The sequence below is a fragment of the Cervus canadensis genome, chromosome 18 (genome assembly GCF_019320065.1).
Source record: "Cervus canadensis isolate Bull #8, Minnesota chromosome 18, ASM1932006v1, whole genome shotgun sequence".
NCBI lineage: Eukaryota > Metazoa > Chordata > Mammalia > Artiodactyla > Cervidae > Cervus > Cervus canadensis.
The window spans coordinates 13991736-14011617 of record NC_057403.1 but is presented as its reverse complement, the minus strand read 5'-3'; the positions used below and the strand labels follow the sequence as shown (position 1 = coordinate 14011617).

At 59.5% G+C, this 19882-nt stretch overlaps 2 protein-coding genes across 3 annotated transcripts; both read left to right on the top strand.

The window, feature by feature from the left end:
• Positions 1 to 6693: 6693 nt before the first annotated feature.
• SBK3 (SH3 domain binding kinase family member 3) lies at positions 6694 to 13556 on the top strand. Its single transcript, XM_043435333.1, has 4 exons — positions 6694 to 7158; positions 7605 to 7755; positions 8197 to 8399; positions 11269 to 13556. The coding sequence occupies exons 1-4, from the start codon at positions 7114 to 7116 to the stop codon at positions 11953 to 11955; spliced, it is 1086 nt and encodes a 361-aa protein (XP_043291268.1). The 5' UTR covers positions 6694 to 7113; the 3' UTR covers positions 11956 to 13556.
• Positions 13557 to 14316: 760 nt separating this feature from the next.
• SBK2 (SH3 domain binding kinase family member 2) lies at positions 14317 to 19269 on the top strand. 2 transcript variants are annotated; one of them, XM_043435334.1, is made up of 4 exons: positions 14317 to 14398; positions 15235 to 15501; positions 17481 to 17683; positions 18067 to 19269. In XM_043435334.1, exons 2-4 carry the CDS (start codon positions 15237 to 15239, stop codon positions 18655 to 18657), a joined length of 1059 nt encoding a protein of 352 aa, XP_043291269.1. In that variant the 5' UTR covers positions 14317 to 14398; positions 15235 to 15236; the 3' UTR covers positions 18658 to 19269. The 2 variants fall into 2 exon arrangements, with proteins under 2 accessions (XP_043291269.1, XP_043291270.1); XM_043435335.1 differs by having other exon boundaries at positions 14323 to 14430.
• Positions 19270 to 19882: the final 613 nt, after the last annotated feature.

Here is a 19882-nt window from a genome sequence, read left to right as displayed (position 1 = left end):
AAAGCACCCACCTGCCAATGCAGGCGACACAAGAGATGTGGGTGCCTTTGATCCCTGGGTCGGGAAGATCCCCTGGAGGAGGGCGTGACTACACTCTCCAGTATTCTTGCCTGGAGAATCCCATGGACAGAGGAGCCTGGCGGGCTACAGTCCCTGGGGTCCCAAAGAGTTGGACACGAGTGAAGTGACTTAGCACGCACGCATGCAATCTGTTTTTGTTTTGAGTTCCAGTCGCAACTGCTCTGTCTCAGAGCCCTGTCTCTCCCTCACCCACTGTCCAGCAGGACCTTTCAGAGTCAGCTCCGTGAGAGCAGGAAACACCCTGCTTCACAGTTGCCTGTGTCCTTGTCCGGGGCAACCTCCGGACTGCTCGGGGCGGGGATGGAATCTACCTGGTCCTCTTGGCTCATTAGGCCCCGGGGACGTGGGTGTTGCCTTTGAATGGAAACCAGAGCAGGCAGCATCCTCGACAAACAAGTGCTCCCAGCCCGCGGCCCAGCAGAGAGGCCCCGGGGGTGAGGCAAGGAGCCCACCTGTCCCTGAGTGAGTCCTGACTCCGCAGCTGACCCCCAGCGGGACGCCGGGCAGGAGATTTAATCTCCCCGAGTCTCCCTTTCCTCACTATAAAACGGAGCTAATAATAGGACCTACCTCTTCCCCACGGCTGCGAGGATTAGCACAGGGGCTGGTAATACACAGAGCTCAGTAAATACTGGCTATAATTATCGCTAAGCACGCGGGATTTATGAAGCCGTGACACACGCCCTTTGCTGGTCCATCCGGCGGCCGCCTCGCCCCGCACACGTTTCCGGAGGAGAGGCAGCAAGAATGCAGGGCGCCCCCAGGGACTGTGAGTCCTTCCCCGTGACTGGGGTGTTGGGTGAAGCAGGGTGGGGCGGCAGATAAGATGGGGCCGGTGCCAGCCCCGGGAGGGCTCCGAGGCCAGCCTGGGGACTGTGGTCTCTTTCCCTGAGGGCCACGAGGAGCCAGCGGATGGTCCCGAGAAGCTGAGGGACAAAGGTTATCTCTGAGCATTAGGAGGATGGCTTACGGGGTGGGGGGAGACTGGAGGTCTGCAGGAGGCAGAGGCAGGGGGATGGCCCACATGGGGGAGGAAGCAGCCACGACCTTGGCCTGCAGCCCAGTGCAGGTGGAGACTGCCACGATTCTGAGCCCACCGCCTCTAGACTTCTAGAGAGATCTGGGAGGGTCTGTACAACTGCCTTCATCTGCCAGCCGTGTGCTTCCATTTTTACAGACGCAAAAGAGACACAAGGTGAACGTAATTGTGATATGGTTTAGTTCACCCCATACAGTGTATTTTTTCTCCTTGTTCACAGTAGTGATGGTTTATAATCTGGCATGAAGAAATGAAAGCATTAGTCTCTCAGGTCGTGTCTGATTCTTTGCGACCCCGTGGACTGTAGCTCCCCCAGGATCCTGTGTCCATGGGGATTCCCCAGTCAAGAATCCCGGAGTGGGTTGCCATTCCCTTCTCCAGGAGATCTTCCCCACACAGGGATCGAACCTGGGTCTCTGGCATTGCAGGCAGATTCTTTACCACTGGGCCACCAGGGAAGCCCCCTGTAGCGGCATAGTGAACCCTGAATAACTGATCCTGAACCAGTGCAGGGTGGGAGGGAAAATACAGGGTTAGGCTCCTCATAGACTTTGATCATGCTCTGTTGTGGCTGTTAATTGTTTATACATAATCTTGTTTTATGTGTGTTTCCATTTAAAGGCACCTTGTCTAATGCACACTGTTGACTCACTGACATTGAACTCAGAGCCAATGGTGCTGTCACACATGCCCGGAGGAAGCTTATCTATCGTTTCCTCCATAAGGCACGTCCCAGCTCTCTTAGGCTTTTAGGACACCAGACAGCACTTGGGCTTTATGTTTGGGCCTGGGTAGGGGGCGTTTGAAGCTGTAAAATCACCAAGAAAAAGCCCAATACTGTGGGGGGGAAAAAAATGGTCCTTTACTGCGAAGCAAGCTTGTTCATCCTTAGCTGGGAACACGTGTCAGAGACAGAGGTGCTGGCCGCTCTGCGCGTGCCTGCCGGGGGTTACAGCGGCATCTCAGCGGATAGGCAAATTGGCCAATACAGGAATCCGCCCAATGATGAGCTCGACTGTATATCCAAAACATTACCATGTCATCATGTAATTAATAGAAATGTCACCCACGGATAGCTTACATGCTCTTTTTCATTCTAAGTCTTTGAAAGCCGGGGTCTATTTTGTATTCACAGCACATCTCAATTTGGCCTGGCCACGTTTCAAGTCCCAAAGAGCCCCACACAGCTGGTGGCTTGCATATCAGTGCAAGTCCCTGCAGCTTTCTTCACACTCTCCAAGGGCCCCGTGAACTCAAAAATAAAAATTGGAAAAGCAACGTCAGATATGGCCACCTTGGAGAGAGCTGTGTGGCAATACCTAAGAATTTAGCTGCACGTTCTTCTTTCCACCCAGAAATTCCACTTTGAGGCCAGTGCCCCATGAAGTGTACCACTTTGCACCAGACAACCCACATAAGAATGTCCTTTGCACCCCTGCCTGTAAGAGCACCATAGGGGAGAAAAAGAAAATGTCTTTGCTCAGAAGAATGTATATGTAAAGCACAGCATGTCCACACACTAGACTCTTCAACATCTTTGCAAAGAAAGGAACCTGAAGTCCCTGTAACAACACGGAAGAAACGCACAAACAGGGTTGAGCGGGTGAGGACAAAAGCAAGCTACGCAAGGTCAGGGACCTGATACTATTTATACAACATTAAAAACATGCAAGGTGATACTCTAGGGCAGTCACAGATTCATATATATGTAGCAAAAGTATTTTCTTTTTTAACATGAAGAATAACAAACATCTCCTTAGGGATGGTGGTTACTTCTGGGATGGAAGGGGAGGATTTGGAGAAGGGTAAGTACACAGAATGTTCCAATTATATTTGAAAAGTTGTATTTCTTCAGCTGCACGCTTCTGGGCAGGGAGACACTAGTTGTGCTTATTCGGGATATTTTGGGCATGTGTGCCTGAGATATTCTTTTGCACAAGGAACCACAGCAAAGTTTTGTTCTGCTATGTGACCTGGTCAGACTGACAGTGAGGGGGCATGTGTGGCTTTGAAAAATACTAGAACTAAGATCACAGGTCGATGGTGAGGGTTCTGTGAAACTCCTGGATGGGGGATAAAGCCTCCAGAACAGTATCTGGCCTGCTGTAACTGCATCGGTGTGTCTGTTGCCAGAAATCATATGGCTAAGCAATTGCTCTCTTCTAGGTCCTACGTCTAGTGTCTTCATCCATTATTTTATTTAATAGTGTTTATTCAGTGTATGTGCTGAAACTGAAGCACCAATATTTTGGCCACCTGATGTGAAGAGCCAACTTATTGGAAAAGACCCTGATGTTGGGAAAGAGTGAAGGCAGGAGGAGAAAGGGATGACAGAGGATGAGATGGTTGGATGGCATCACCGACTCGACAGACATGAGTTTGAGCAAGCTCCAGGAGATGGTGAAGGATAGGGAAGTGTGCTGCAGTCCACGGGGTCACAAAGAGTCAGGCATGACTGAGTGACTGAACAACACAAAAAAAATCCAGTGTATGTAGGAATAAGGCCACCCACCCCGTGGGTGTGCCTGAGAGAAACATGAGTGTCGTGAGCACAGGCGGGCAGGCGGGGAGCCCAGTCCTCACGAGGCACCATGATAACCGCCAACAGTCACGGCTTCCCAATTAGTTTAGAATCTTACTCGTTACAGAGGAAACACACTGATTTAATGGTAGGGCTTTTTTTTTTTTCTTTTTATCTCTCTCTCTCTCTTTTTTTTTCTTTTTGGCCCAAGGATGGTGGGGAGTTGGAGGGGTAGTGGAGGCTGGGCAGCTAAGCTATCAACTGCTCAACCTTTGAAGTACAATTTTTTCTTTTTCTTTTTTTGACCATGCTGTGTGGCTTGTGGGATCTTAGTTCCCCAACCAGGGATTGAACCTGGGCCCTTGGTGGTGAAAGCGCAGAGTCCTAACCACTGGACTGTCAAAGAATTCCCATTTTCCTTTCTTTCTTTTTTATTTTGAAGTGTAAGTTAATTCTTTATGTCTTTATGTGATCTTTATTTGGAAAAAGATATCAAATATAAATGACATAGAAATTAATGCTGGATATAACGTATATGACAGTACAAACTGCATGTGTGTGTTAAGTTGCTCGGTCGTGTCTGACTCTCTGTGACCCCAGGGACTACAGCCTGCTAGGCTCCTCTGTCCACAGGGATTCTCCAGGTGAGAATACTGGGGTGGGTTGTCATTCCCTTCTCCAGACACAGTGTGTATAATATCTGATCTTGTATAGGGCATTTATTATTGTGTTAGATACAATCAACATACACTATAAATGCATGCTACAAATGTTAGCTGTTTCTTTAACAGTAACACTCTGAGTAGGACCAGCAATTGCTCCTGTTTCTTAAGGGGGAAATGGAGGCAGGGAGGCAGCTGGACTCTTGGCCGGGGTGTCAGAGGCAGGAGGAGGTCACCAGAGGAGCCCCTGAGCTGGAGAGCAAGGGCCACGGGAGGGAGAGGGGGAGGCCCAGAGCCCAGCTTTACCCAGGGGTGCATGCACCCAGGGGCCAGGGCCGGAGCACCCCCTCCCCCGGCACACCTGCCTCTCCAGGTCACTCCGGGTGACCCCATGGGGCAGTGTTGCTAAATGGGGAGGTGCAAAGCTCCGTGGATCATCGGTGAGCCTCTGGCGGGGAGGCGGGGGTGCTGGGGAGGGCAGAGGCCTGCAGCGGCCCCTCTGACCCTCCCCCCGAGGGCCCAGGTGGCCAGCTATGCAGCCCGTCCTCTCAGCTCCCGCCCAGCAGCTGGCCTGCAGGCCTCAGCTCCCCCACAGCCCTCCCCACACACTCACAGCCGCCCCAGGCCCCCAGGGCAGGGGCTGAGCTCCAGCCTGCATGGTAGGGGGCGGGGCACAGGACAGCCTGGAATCCCCTAGAAACTTGGGGACCCTAGCGCTGCCTGTCGCCACCTGCTGGTCCCTGCCTCAGTTTCCCCATCTGTAAATTGGGAGCCATCACTTTATTCAGCGAAGACTTGTAGGGAGGACTCTCTGAAGTCTTGAACAAAAAGCAAAAGAAGAGCCAGGAAGGGCCTGACATCCGATCAGCATTGGATGAAAAGCCTCCACCGCATTATTTAATTTTAGTTTTTGAATTGGTAATATGCTGTGTTGCTGCTGTTCAGTCGCTCAGTTGTGTCTGACTCTTTGCGACCCCGTGGACTGCAGCTCGCCCCGCTTCCCAGTCCTTCACTGTCTCCCAGAGTTTGTGCAGATTCATGTCCGTTGAGCCGGTGATGCCATAAGGGAAATTCAAATACTAGGAAAGGCAGAGGTTGCAAAGCTTCCCCAAAGCTGTTTAGACACCGAGTACCGACCCCACTGAAGCAGCCATAGGAGGCGAGTATGGGGAAACGGGGGCGGGGTGGGGGGGGATGTGGAATGCAGACTGGGTGTCAGCTCATCGTAAAGAATTACCGTTTGCGACTGAAAAAAAGTTTTGCCATTGAGCTGGAAATTTTCCTTCCTTTGATGGGAGACAGAAACCTGAGGCACAGTTTGTCGTGATGTCTGAAGCCTACTGAATCGCTTTTAGCTTTTTATGAGGGAAAATTTCCAGCAGAACCAAAACTAAAAGTAAAGACACGTCCTTGTTCTCAGCATCACGTGGGCAGCTGTGTCCCGATCCCCTGCCCTCACTGGAGTCGTGATTTTCCAAGCAGGAGTATTTGAAATCAAACACCAGACGGCGCCTCATTTTACCCCAGAAGATTTCCATGGGCTGCAATTTACTTTAAAACCCGCCATCGCCCCAACAGAAAAGAGAGAGAGCCAGTAGGGCAAAAAAAAAAAAAAGGAACATGCGTGAAATCTGGTCAGTGGACCCCGGGTGCAGCCTTTTCTTGCTCTGATCCATGCTCACAACTTTCCACAAGCCCCGGAAAGTCAAAGAGCAAAGGCAGCTCCGTCCGCGCCCCGCCTCAGCCCTGCGCAGGCTCCCAGGGCCAACACGCGAGCCGGCTTCCGGGGACCCTTCCAGAAGCCGCGTCTTTTATTAATAGCAGGTTGTAGTAGTAGTGGAAAGCAACCAGGCTGAGTCACACAGGGCTGGCCCGGCCGCCCCACACCTCCTCCCATCTGACCCGCTCGCTGCTCAGAACCTCAGTTTCCTGCTCTGTAAACTGGGGCTAAGACCCCGCCGTTCTGGGGGTGCCCAGGAGGACGCAGTGTAAAACGGCCCGAGCTGGGAGTGGGGCGCAGAGCCTTGCTGCGTCCAGGAGAGAAGCCTGCCCCCAACCAGGGTCTCCATCAGCAGCTGAGAGCTCCTGGGCCTGAGCGAGGAGGGGCCGGGGGCCTGCGTCCGGTGCTCAGGGCGGCCGTGGGGGCTCTTCCATGAAGGGGCTCTGGGAGTGGGCTCCCGGCCCCTGGAGGCCGCGGGTTAGGCTGGATGCACAGGGTCCAGGGCCCCCTCCCAGGTACAGGGCACACAGCACCCATCTCCCTGCTGCCCGCTGCCCTCCGGCCCTTGGGGTTCAGGCTATGTTTTGTCCCCTCTGTCCTGGGAGCAGAGCCCAGAGTCCAGGCTGGTCTAAGTTTGGACGGGGGAGGGAGGGGGGCCGCGGGGCGGGGAGGTGTGGGGGGACGGGATGTCTCTGAGCTGTCCCAGCCGGAGAAAGGGAGGGACAAAAGCAGAAACAAAGACGGCAGGGAGACGGACGGGAGGCCGGCCAGAGCAGGGGACAGACAGGGCCTCCCAAGACAGACGGACAGGCGGCTGCAGTGGGGACAAGAGCGGGGGCCCAGGGACCAACAGACGGGCAGGGAGACCCCGAGACCTTGGGTGCTCGGACTCGGGCTGGACCTGGCCAGGGAGGTGTGGGGAGAGGGGGCGGCCGCTCAGGGCAGTCTCCCGGCCCAGACGCGGGGGGACACGGAAGTGGGCCCCGCAGACCAGCCCCCTGGCCTGGGCTCCGCTCAGGGCTGCAGCGGGGCTCGGTGGGCAGGTGGTTTTTCGGGGAGCCCAGACCAGGGGTGCTGGCCCGACCCTGAGATGGAGCTCAGGGACCCTGTGAAGCAGGAAGATGGGGACCCGGAGGTGAGAGGCAGGAGATAACGGAGAGAGGAGGAATGGGGGAGGGCCGGGGGGCCAGACACAGAGGGACTCACAGAGACCCAGGGAGCCTGAGGAGACGCAGCGAGACTGGGGCCCCGGGAGACACGTCCCCAGATAGAGGGGCAGGAGACACAGGAAGAGAGGCGGATGGAGAGAGAGGCGGGCGGGGCGGGGGGCGCGGGCTGGGGAGGAGGCGGCCCCAAGTGAGGCTGGGGGCTTCTGGGGGGAGCCCCAGACGGCCGTGGGCAGGGCCACCGAGACAATCACCCGTGACCCAGCCAAGGCCTGAAAACAGGTGGCCCGAGGCAGGGTGAGTCACTGTGACTCACCCTCCTCGCTGGGGACAGTGACCCCGGGCCCCCAGGCCCCCCGGCTCGGCCCGCCGCCCTGACTGACCCCCCACCCCCCGCCCCGTCCCTCTCCTGCAGGAGGACACAGCCACGGCCCTGCAGAGGCTTGTGGACCTGACGGCAGCCAGGGTGACCCCCGTGCGGAGTCTGCGAGCCCGGTACCGCCTCATCCGAAGGCTCGGCTCCGGCTCCTACGGCCATGTGCTGCTTGCCCGGCCTCGCCAAGGGGGTGAGTGTGGCCATCAAAGGGCAGACCCCAGGACAGCCCCCTCTTAGGGTCCACGGTAGCCACCGCGATGGGAAGCATCCCTTCCGGGAGCTGACCAGGACCCCTCCCGATGGGGCTCTCAGAACGTCAAGAGCTCCATGATCGCCCAAGGAACTGGAGCTCTCACCCAGAGATGGGGAGAGGCTTGCCTGAGGTCACCAGGATCGCTAGTCCAGTGGCCACGTCCCCCAGTTCACGCAAGAGGAGACGGAGGTCCAGAGAGGGTCGGGCAGTGGTGCAGGGTCACACAGCAATCTGAGACAGAGCAGAGAGCATCCCCAGGGAAGGGGTCCTCCAACCTCCCCCTTAACAGATGGAGAAAGGAGAGGCATGCAGAGGTCAAACCCCCGGGTTTGAGGCTCAGGGCGCCCTGACTTGCCCTCTGCCCCCGCCCCCTGGCAGGTCGGCCCGTAGCTCTGAAGCTCCTCCCGCGGGCCTCGGTCTTCAGAACCACCTTCCTGAGAGAGTTCTGTGTGGGCCGCTGTGTGTCATCACATCCAGGCCTGCTCCAGACGCTGGCGGGACCGCTGGAGACCCCGCGACACTTCGTCTTCGCCCAGGAGTACGCGCCCTGTGGGGACCTCAGCGGGATGCTGCAGGAACGGGTGAGGCGGGCAGGCGGGGTCTCCTCCTGGTCTGACGTCGGCCCTCCCCCAGGCCTGTCCCCCACCCTGACCCCCAGAGGGAGCTCCGCCTCAAGCCCCTAAGGGCGTTAGCTGCTCAGTCGCAACGACCCTCTGCAACCTCAACACCGAAGTGGGTCGCCATACCCTCCTCCAGGCCACCTCTTTCTCTTTCTCAGCGCAGTTCCATGACTAACCCCAACTCTGATCCATCCAACCATCCGAACACAAACGCCTGGATGAGAGGCTGGGATTGGGGTAGAGGACAGATCAGGTCTGGTGAGAGGGTGGGGACAGAGGCAGAGATGGGATGTTAATGGCAGTGGGACTGGGAAGGGGTGAGGGTGGAGATGGATGAGCTGAGCTTAGAATTGATGAGAGTGAGTGTGGAGAAGCCCAGGGGTGGGGCTGCAGAGATGGCTGACGGTGTGTCTGTGTATAGAGGGAGTTAGAGAAGGACTGTAATGGAGTTCTCTCTAGAAAGAACAGGTCAGGACTGAATCCATGACCTTCTAGGGGTACTTGAATGTGACGTTAAGGTGTGGTCATCTTTAGGGATAGCTTCCCAGGTGGCTCAGATAGTAAACATCTGCCTGCAATGCAGGAGACCTGGGTTTGATCCCTGGTTGGGGAAGATCCCCTGGAGAAGGAAATGGCAACCCACTCCAGTATTGTTAACCTGGAGAATCCCATGGACAAAGGAGCCTGGTGGGCTACAGTCCATGGGGTCACAGAGTCGGACGTGACTAACCAACTTACACTTTCACTTTCATCTTTAGGAATAAACTTGGGATTTGAGATAAGTTTGGGGATAAAGAGGAGGAAAGAAGGAAGCAAGGGAAATAAGGAGGAAAAGAGTGGGATGGATGGAAGGAAGGGTGGAGGGACAGATGGATGGGTGGCTGGGTGGGTGGGTGGATGGGTGGGTGGATGGGTAGATGGATGGATGGATGGATGGGTAGATGGATGGATGGATGGGTGAATGCATGTATGGGTGGATGGATGGGTGGGTGGATGGGGGGATGGAATGATGGATGGATGGATGGGTGGATGAGTGGATGATGGATGGGTGGATGAATGGATGGGTGGCTGAGTGGATGATGGATGGGTGGATGGATGGTGGGTGGATGAGTGGGTGGATGAGTGGGTGGGTGGATGAGTGGATGGGTGGATGGTTGGTTGGGTGGTGGATGGATGGATGGGGGGTTGAAGGATGGATTGACAAATGGGTGGATGGGTGGATGGAGGGATGGGTGGGTGGATGGATGAATGGGTGGGTGGGTGGATGAATGGATGGATTGGTGGATGAGTGGATGGATGGATGGGTGGACGGGTGGATGGGTGGATGAGTGGATGGATGGATGGGTGGATGAATGGATGGGTGGATGAGTGGATGATGGATGGGTGGATGGATGGTGGGTAGATGGGTGGATGGATGGATGGGTGGATGAATGGATGGATTGGTGGATGAGTGGGTGGATGGATGGTGGATGGGATGATGGATGGGTGGTTGGGTAGATGGATGGGATGGATGGGTGGATGAGTGGATGATGGATGGGTGGATGGATGGTGGGTAGATGGGTGGATGGATGGATGGGTGGATGAATGGATGGATGGATGGGTGGATGGATGGATGGGTGGATGAGTGGATGGATGGATGGGTGGATGGGTGGTGGGTAGTGGGTGATGGATGGATGGGTGGATGAGTGGGTGGATGATGGATGATGGATGGGTGGATGGATGGTGGGTAGATGGGTGGATGGATGGATGGGTGGATGAATGGATGGATTGGTGGATGAGTGGATGGATGGATGGGTGGATGGATGGATGGGTGGATGAGTGGATGATGGATGGGTGGATGGATGGATGGGTGGATGAGTGGATGGATGTATGGGTGGGTGGATGAGTGGATGGGTGGATGGTTGGTTGGGTGGTGGATGGATGGATGGGGGGGTTGAAGGATAGATTGACAAATGGGTGGATGGGTGGATGGAGGGATGGGTGGATGAATGGATGGGTGGATGAGTGGATGTTGGATGGATGTATGGATGGGTGGATAGGTGAGTGGATGGATGGATGGGTGGGTGGATGAGTGGATGGGTGGATGGGTGGATGGTTGGTTGGGTGGTAGATGGATGGATGTGTGGGTTGAAGGATGGATTGACAAATGGGCAGAGGGATGGATGAAAGAAAGGAAAGGTGGATGGATAGATGGGTGAATGAGTGGGTGTATGGATGGATGAATTGAAGGATGGAGGAATGTATGGATGGATATCAGATACTAAATAACTGGACAAATTATTGAGCTGCTGACTAGCTGATGGAATGGATACTGAGTGGAACCCTGCTGTATAGACTGTTCGATAGATGACAGGTTGGGGTTAGGATGGATGGATTGCTGTCTCACTGCCTGGCTAGCTGAATGGACAGATCTATCAATCGATTAATGAAGTAAACACTGGGACTTTCGAACTGGGTCTGAGTTGGAGATGGGACTTCAATTAGTACAGGACTAAGATTAGTTAAGTTCATTAGTTAAGTGTGAGACTCAGGGTTTCACTGGAGATCTCCGTGGTCTGTTGAGTGAAGATAAGAAATGTAAGGAGTGTCAGGACAAAGTTCAATGGAAGTTAGAGAGCTTCTGGTGAGATGCGGGGTCCCGCTGAGGAAAACATTTGAGGGCGGGTCTACAGGGAGAGCTGGTGGTTGGGGATGACCTGGAGAATGTGTTGGGAGATGTTTCAGGGACTCTCCTGGTAGCCAGCGGTCCTGGGATTCGGGCTCCTGAACCCCAGGAAGCAGCAGAGAGGAGGAACCGAGGGTGACCTTTGCCCTCTGCCTTTGACCCCAGGGCCTCCCAGAGCTACTGGTGAAGCGGGTGGTGGCCCAGCTCGCTGGAGCCCTGGACTTCCTCCACGGCCGGGGGCTGGTGCACGCAGACGTGAAGCCCGACAATGTGCTGGTCTTCGACCCTGTGTGTAGCCGTGTGGCCCTGGGGGACCTGGGTCTAACCCGGCCCGAGGGCAGCCCCACCCCGGCACCCCCAGGGCCCCTGCCCTCCGCGCCCCCCGAGCTCTGCGTCCTGCTGCCCCCCGACACCCTGCCCCTGCGGCCTGCCCTGGACTCCTGGGGGCTGGGAGTGCTTCTCTTCTGCGCCGCCACCGCCTGCTTCCCCTGGGACGTGGCCCTGGCCCCTGACCCCGACTTCGAGGTCTTTGCAGGCTGGATGACCACCAGGCCCCAGCCGCCTCAGCCGCCACCCCCCTGGGACCAGTTTGCGCCCCCCGCTCTGGCCCTGTTCCAGGGGCTCCTGGATCTGGATCCTGAGACCAGGAGCCCCCCACTGGTCGTCCTGGACTTCCTAGGAGATGACTGGGGGCTAAAGGGGAACAAAGAGAGAGCCGGGGGCTTGGGGAGCATGTCCAGCGAGGGTGGGGAGGAGGAGGAGGAAGAAGGGGCAGCAAGCCTGGAAGAGTGGTCAGAGGAGGAGGACGGTGACAGCGGGGGGAGGACGGGCACAGACGGGGGAGAGCCCTGACCAGGTGACCGGGACAGGTGGCCGGAGGCCGGGCCAGAGGCCCCGCCCCCAGAGCCCACGGCCACCTGCAGGAAGACAGCTGCGTCCGGGAGAACTGAGAGCGCCCTGCGCCTCTCCCCACCGAAGGCTGCGCTCAGACGCACGACTCCCCTCCCAGCTGACGACCCAGGGGTCTGGAGCCCTCAGACCCGGGGGTCCAGACCCCCCAGCCCCGCCTCCCTCAGACCCAGGGGTCCAGACCTCCAGTCCCACCTTCCTCAGACCCGGGGGTCCAGGCCCCCATCCCTTCCCCCCTTAGACCAGGAGTCCAGGCCATCAGCCCCTCACCCTTCAGACCCAGGGGTCCAGGCCCCCGGCCCCTCCTCTCTCAAGGACCCTCCCTCTCCCTTCTGTTCTGTTGCGTCTTCCTGAGAGGAGGTGCCATGTCTCCCGCACATGCGTTTCTGCCCCGTGGGGACATGTTCAGTGCCTGTGGACCTCTGAGGGTCACTCCTCTCGTCTAAGACCTTAGTGGGTGCCCGCTGACTACGGCTTTCCAGATTCAATACCGTGGAACCCTCACCTGCCATCTCTTCCACTTTCCTGGGCTCTGAGTGACATTACAGGAATCACTCATCCTTTCTGGACCTAAATCGACATATATGCACACACAGGCACACATGCACAGATGTTCACAGATGCACAAACGCACACACGTGTGCATGCACACACAAACACATGCACACATGTGGGCACATGAGCACGTAATGCACACACATGCATACACACATACACACTCTTTCTCCTGCCTACAGACTTTTGCGCACCCAGCATTCTCCTCCGAGAGTGTCTCCTTTCCAATTCCAGGCCTCCAGGAAGCAGAGCCCCCGGGGGCCGCTCCCGCTCGCCTGGAGTCGGCGGTGCAGTGACCTGTGCCCCCACTTCACATCTCCCCTCTCGGGCCGTCTGGGATGCACCTGGTCCTTCTCACCTGTGCATCCTTTCGGGTTCTCCTCCTGTCTCGAGAGTCTCCTGGGCCAGCTCCCCGAGAGCACGCAGTCCCGTCCACAGCGAGGGCCACGACTGGTCTGCAGGGACCTCTGCCAGGCCCCTGGCTGGCCCCATGCACCCCCCACAGCCCAGTACACAGACCCGCAGGCAGCGGGTGGCACTGGACCCGAGGCAGCGTCCCCTGCACCCAGCACAGTCACGGCTGCTTTTGGAAGCCTGATCTGAATGCTTCCTAGATTCAACCATGTGAGCTCCCCACGTACAACGGGCTGTCTGGGACTGGATCCCGGGACAGATAAAGGCTGCTGTGGACCTGGGACCAGTCTACCATTTGACTGATAATTCCTATCTTCCTTTGGACAAATGGACGTGTGGTCGGTGAGGACTCACCTGGTGGGGAGCTGGGGGAGGGGACGTGGGAGCTCAAAGCAGCTGTCTCGTGCATCCAGAAATGATTCTGGGATATGGGACTTCCCTGGAGGTCCAGAGGTCCACCTCCCAACACAGGAGGTGCAGGTTCGATCCCTGGTTGGGGAGCAAAGATCCTGCATGCCTCAGAGCCAAAAAACCAACACGTAAAACAGAAGCAACATGGTGACAAATTCAATAAAGATTTAAGAACAATAAAAATGATTCTGAAATCAAAAGCTTACTTAAAAAGAAGCAAGTGAGTTGGCATCGGTCATCTGGCTCTAAACCTGGGCAGGGGTGTGCAGCCCCCCAAGCCCCCTCCCTCAGCCCTGGGGGTCCCTGCCTGCGCCCCCACCTTGCAGCCTGCAGCCTCGGGCCGGGGACGCCCCTCCGCCCGGCGCTCCCCCGAGGCCCTCTGGCCCAGTTGCCGCGCCACCTGCTCCCCTGCGCCCGTGTCTGAGGTCATCCCTCACTGCATCGTTCTGGAATCCTGTTACGTCATCCTTTCCCCGGCAGACCCCAGTGCCACCTCCCCCGGACTCCCCTCACCAAACACTTGCGTCTGGCCCGTCATGGGCACTGAGGGGCGGCCGGGGGCGGTCACGGCGGGCCAGGCTGGACGAACGATTTCATCCTTTAGAGGGGCCTGGACCCCCGGGTCTGAGGGAGGAGAGGCTGGGGTCTGGACCCCTGGGTCTGAAGGGGGAGGGGCTGGGGGTCTGGATCCCGGGTCTGGGGTCTGGGCCCTGGCTCTCAGGAGGGTGTGGGGACTGGGCTCTTGGCTCTGGGGAGGAGGCAGAGTCCCTGGGTCGGGACGGTCTGGCTGCAGCCAGTTCTGGGCCACAACGCACGGTGTCGCTCTCCCCCTAGTGAGTCCAGGGGTGAGGCCGGGGGCGGGGCTCCGACCCCCTAGGTGGGGGCGGGTCCTGCTGCGGGCAGGCCTCTGCTGGCATGGGCTCTGAGTGCTGGGCACTGACCACAGCGGGCAGCCGAAGGGTCAGGCAAGCCTGGGAGAAGCTGAGGTCTGCAGGTTGGAGCCCAGGTCAGGAGGAGGCAGGGGTCAAACGGCCTGAGGTGGGCAGTGCCTGAGAGAGAAGCCGGGCAGGTGGTCGGAGCACTGGGTCCTTCGGGGATCAGCGGCTCATTACAGACCCTGAGACTGCAGAGTGCTTGAGCGTGGGGGACACAGAGTCTGGGGTGGGGGGACCCCAAGATATGTGAGTTGCGTCAGGTCTCAGGAGAGGGGTCAGCTGGGAGCCTGGACCCCCGGGGCTGAGGGAGGAGGGGCTGGGGGCCTGGAGCTCTGGGTCTGAGAGAGGAGGAGGGACTGGGGCTGTGGGCACTGGACCGCAGACCACCCCAGGGCTGGACACCCCGTCCCAAGAGCTCGCTCCCACTGGGGCCCCGGCGTGCCCAGGCCTGGAGTGTGCAGCCCGCCCCCTGCAGCCCCTGGGGGCCAAGCACCTGTTTGCTCTTAGGAGACGGAGGCTCGTCGTCCACCCCCAGGGCCCAAGTCTGTTTGCTTTGGAAACAGGGTGGGGGGGGGTGTCTCGAGTCATCTGGTTCATCTTTCATCCTCAGGCCATCAGGTGGCGCAGGGCGCTGGGGGCAGGGAGGGCACGTCGGGGCCTCAGGCTTGCCCTCACCCCACCCAGCAAAGGGTCTGCTGCCCCAGAGACGCCCCTGACAAGGAGGGAGACCGAGTCACGAGGGCCCAAGCTAGTGACCCGCCACCTCCTCCTCGGACCCGGGGGTTGTGACCCCAGCCCCTCCTCCCTCAGGCCCAGGGGTCCAGGCCCCCAGGCCCCCAGGCCCTCCCCGCCCCTGGCCCGGGTCTGGCAGGGCTGAGTCCAGGCCCCCTCTCCTCTGCCCTTGCAGGGATGCCCGGGGCAGCATCGCACTCGGAGCACATGGAGGCCGCGCATGGGGAGCACATGGAGAGCCAGGTGGAGGAGGAGGGCCTGGGGGGCCTCACAGCAGAGGAGCTGCGGCAGGGCCAGGAGGCCGCCCGGGCGCTGGAGGCCAGGATGGCGCTGAGCGCCCAGAGCCTGGTTCGGGCCGAAGTGGATGAGCTCTACGAGCACGTGCGTGCCCTGGGCCAGGGCCGCTTCGGCCGCGTCTCTCTGGTCACCCACCGGCAGGAAGGTAGCGGGGGCCTGGGGGCAGGGCACAGGGCAGGTGGTCTGCAAACCCAGCCAGTCCCACCTCTGCCCTTTCCAGGCGGTGTGGTAACGGCCCGGCCCTCTCTGAACCTCAGCCTCCTCCTCTGAACATGGGGGTGATGATCCCTTCTCTGAGAGAACCGAGATTCCCAGAGGAGACGTCAGTGGCTCTGGTTGCCGGGGACAATGGGGAGGAAGTCACAGCCCCTGATCTGATCCCCCCCCCCACCGTGGCCCTCACATGGGGCCGGCTCGGCGGTCACCGTGGGGGTGATGAGAGACGCCCTGTCGGCCGGGCACTCAGCGAGGCCAGCACAGGGCCGGTGTGCAGGACACGGTCCCCAGCCCACGCCTGCTGGTCAGTGTCCAAGGAGGCTGCAGGGCTCAGCCCTGACTGGGGATGGGACACAGCTGGGCCCCCCGAGAAAAGCCTCCAGGGAGCCCCCTGCACGACAGGGTGTGTCCGTTCCCTGCGGTCGTCAGCTGATCACAAAGGGCCGCAGACTGGGGGGGTCACAGCTCTAGAAGCGGGGGACAGGGACCCAGGTGCCAGCAGGGCGGGCTTCTCCAGAGGCCTCCCTTCTCGGCTTGCAGACGGCCAAGCTTCTCCCCGTGTCCTCACGCCTGCCTGCATGTCTGCGTCCAAACTTCCACTTCTCGGAAGGACAGCAGTCACACTGGAACTAGGGACCACCCCCCCACACCCCCAGTGACCTCACTGTATCTCTTTCACGACCTCATCTCCAGGGCACTCCCTGGCGGTCCAGGGCTCAGGGCTCCGCGCTTTCACTGCCGAGGGTCCCAGTTCGCTCCCTGGGACTAAGACCCCACAAGCCGTGCAGCCAAAACAAAAACAAAAGCGCCGTCACCAGATACAGTCATGTTCTGTGAAAATGGGCATAAGGACTACTTTAACATGTGAATTTTGCGGGAGGCAGTGAGGAGGGATGCCAGGCAGCTCTTAAGAGAGAGATGCAGAGAGATACAGACCTGGGTCATCACAGAACTCCGGGGACATGAGCGATAACTGGAACCACGGGCTCCATGAGAGGGCCTCGCCCACCTGGAGGCCGGCTCGATGCCCTCCCCCAGGGCCGGGCAGAGCTGGGGCGCAAAGGTGTACCTGCCCCCAGAGGGGAGAACCGGTCCTCGAAATGGGAGGTGGCGAGTGCTCACAGCTGGCAGGAATTCAGGGCACTGCTGACACATGAAGGGGCTGCACTCAGGTATCTCAGGCGAGGAGTTGACCCTCCCCCACCACACACTGCCTCTCTGTGACCCCGCGGACTGCTGCCCTCCAGGCCCCTCTGTCCGCGGGTTCTCCAGGCAAGAACACTGGAGTGGGTTGCCATTTCCTCCTCCAGGGGGTCTTCCCCGCCCAGGGATCAAACCCTCCTCTCCTGCATTGCCAGCGGATTCTTTACCTCTAGTGCCACCTGGGAAGCATTAAATGCTATTATTATCACTGGGCTTCCCTGGTAGCTAAACTGGTAAAGAGTCCACCTGTAATGCAGGAGACATGGGTTTGATCCTGGGTGGAAAAGATCCCCTGGAGGAGGAAATGGCAACCCCCTCCAGTATTCTTTTTTTTTTTTTTTAATATTTCTTTATTTGACTGCACTGGGTCTGAGCTGCAGCACATGGAATCTAGTTCCTGACCAGGGACCTAAGGCAGGCCCTCTGCAGTGGGAGAGTGGAGTCGTCGCCACTGGACCAGCAGGGAAGTCCCACTCCAGTCTTCTTGCCTGGAGAATCCCGTGGACAGAGGAGCCTGGCGGGCTACAGTCCACGGGGTCGCCAAGGGTCAGATAGGACTGAGCGGCTAAGCACACACGGCATTTTCCGCACCCCCGGCGGGGTGTGGGTGGCCAGCCTCCTTCCGGGCGGTGGGCAGGGGCGGGGCGGAGGAGCGAGCGGGGCGGGCCCGAGCTCACGCCCCCCCTCCACGCCCCCGCCCCCCAGGCACGGTGCTGGCCCTGAAGCAGCTGCCGAAGGCCTCCACCACGCTGCGCGGCTTCCTCTACGAGTTCTGCGTGGGCCTCTCCCTGGGCTCGCACGCGGCCATCGTGGCGGCCTGCGGCGTCGGCCTGGAGTCGGCCGACTCCTACAGCTTCCTGACTGAGCCGGTGCTGCACGGCGACCTCATCGCCTACATCCGCCCCAAGGTGGGTCGGCCCCGGAGCTGGTGGGGGGGTGTCTGGCGCGGACGCGCCACCCAGCCTGGGCCTTAGGAGTCTCACTCAGGGCAGCCTGATGCGGGTCACCCTGCAGGAGCCCCACCATGCCCGCAGGTCTGGTGGGATGGACGTGCCCCTCCGAGTCCACGGCTGTCACAGAGGCAACGCGGAGCCTAGCTCACAGGCTCACCCCGGGCCCACGGGGCTCATCAGGGCCAACCAGGCCTCTGTCGCCCTGGGCCTGCTCTCAGGGGCTGAGGACAAGCTCCAGGGCCAGCCCCGGTTGGTGGGCTGGGGAGGTGGGACCCCGACGCTTGTCCCCGGGGCTGAGGACAAGCCCTGGGCCTGGCCCCTGACGCCCGTTCCCGCAGGTGGGCCTCCCGCAGCCGGCTGCCCAGCGCTGCGCGGCCCAGCTGGCCTCAGCCCTGGAGCACGTCCACTCCCTCGGCCTGGTGTACCGGGACCTCAAGCCCGAGAACGTGCTGGTGTGCGACCCCGACTGCCGGCGGGTCAAGCTGGCGGACTTCGGGCACACGCGGCCCCGGGGGACCCTGCTGCGCCTGGCCGGGGCCCCCATCCCCTACACGGCCCCCGAGCTCTGCGCGCCCCCGCCCCTTCCCGAGGGGCTGCCCATCCAGCCCGCCCTGGACGCCTGGGCGCTGGGTGTCCTGCTCTTCTGCCTTCTCACCGGCTACTTCCCCTGGGACCAGCCGCTGGCCGAGGCCGACCCCTTCTACGAGGATTTCGTTGTCTGGCAGGCCTCGGGCCAGCCCGACCACCGGCCTCGGCCCTGGCTCGGCCTGACGCCCACGGCCGACAGCCTGCTGTGGGGGCTGCTGGAGCCCCAGCCGCGGAGGAGGAGCCCCGTGAGCTCGGTCCGGGGCTTCCTGGGGCGGCCCTGGAGGCAGCGGGAGGGGGAGGCTGAGGAGGTGTACCTCGGGGAGGACGAGGACTCGGGGTGAGGAGGGCGGGGCGGGAGTGCCCCCTCCGCTTTGGGGGGCGGCTCTTGGCTGCTCTGCCGTCTGTCTGCCTCCTGTCCTTGTTTCCCACCTCACCGTCTGTCTGCGGCCTCGCCCGGGGGTCTCTGAGCGGCCCCGTGTCAGTCCGCACCCATCCACCTTCCCGGCCGCGGCACCCACGGCCCCCAACCCCAAATCAGCCAGGCCGCCCCCGCCCCTCTCCGCTGCCCTTCCTCTGTGACACTCCTTCCCGTCCAGCCACATGGCTGCCTGCATTACCCATCCCGGTTGTTCTGTGTCTTCTGCCGGAGTGTGGGCTCCCGGAGGCCCGGGGTCTCGCCGGCATCCCCTCCGGTGGAGCCCACGCACAGGAGCGAGCGTGCCCGTGCAGGCGGCCCACAGATGGAGTGCACGGCCCATCCCTCCGGTTTTGCACGGCCCTCCTGCGCACGCCTGTCGTCCTGCCCGCGTGTCTCCGCTCGCTGGGCGCCCTCCACTCCCCGCCTCACTCCCTCTGCCCCTTGTCCCACCAGCTGGGTCTGTGCCCTCTTGGTAACGCGTTTTTGTCTTTCTAACTCCAGCGGCTCTCTGCAAATAAAGTCCTTCTGGTACTTAGGTCCCCGTGACGCTGTTGGTCTGTCAGCCTGGGACAGAGAAGGCCGGCATGTGTGTCTGTCTGTGTGTGTGCGTGCGTGTAAGTGTGCGTGTAAGTGTGCCCTGAAGGACATGCTGTGGAGGAGAGACAGAGGAGGGAGGGAAGAGAGGCAGAGACAAAGAGAAAGGGAGAGACAGACAGAGGACGACATACACAGAGAGGCAGGAAGAATGGCAGACAGTGGTCCCTCCAGTGGTCCACGAGATGCTGGCTCTGTGTGCGTTTCTGAGTGTCCCTGGGGGTGAGTGTGTTTGCACCTGCTCTGCACAGACATGTGTGAAAAGGAGAGAGATTAAACACCGGAGCTGGAAAGTGCCTTGCTGTTTTCAGGCAGGAACTGGAGCGTGCATCTCTCATGGTCCTACCTGAAACTTGCGTGTATTTGTGTGTCCATGAGCACCCATCTGAGCCCGTGTGTGTGTGCAGATAATGGTGTGTGTGTGTGAGTGACAGAGAGACGTGAGGATTGAGTGTGTCTCACTCCACGTGGACGACATGAGTTGCGTGTTTTGTGAATCTGCGAGCCCCCATGTGCTCAGAGAATTGTGTGACTGCGTGTGAGGGTCGAGAGTG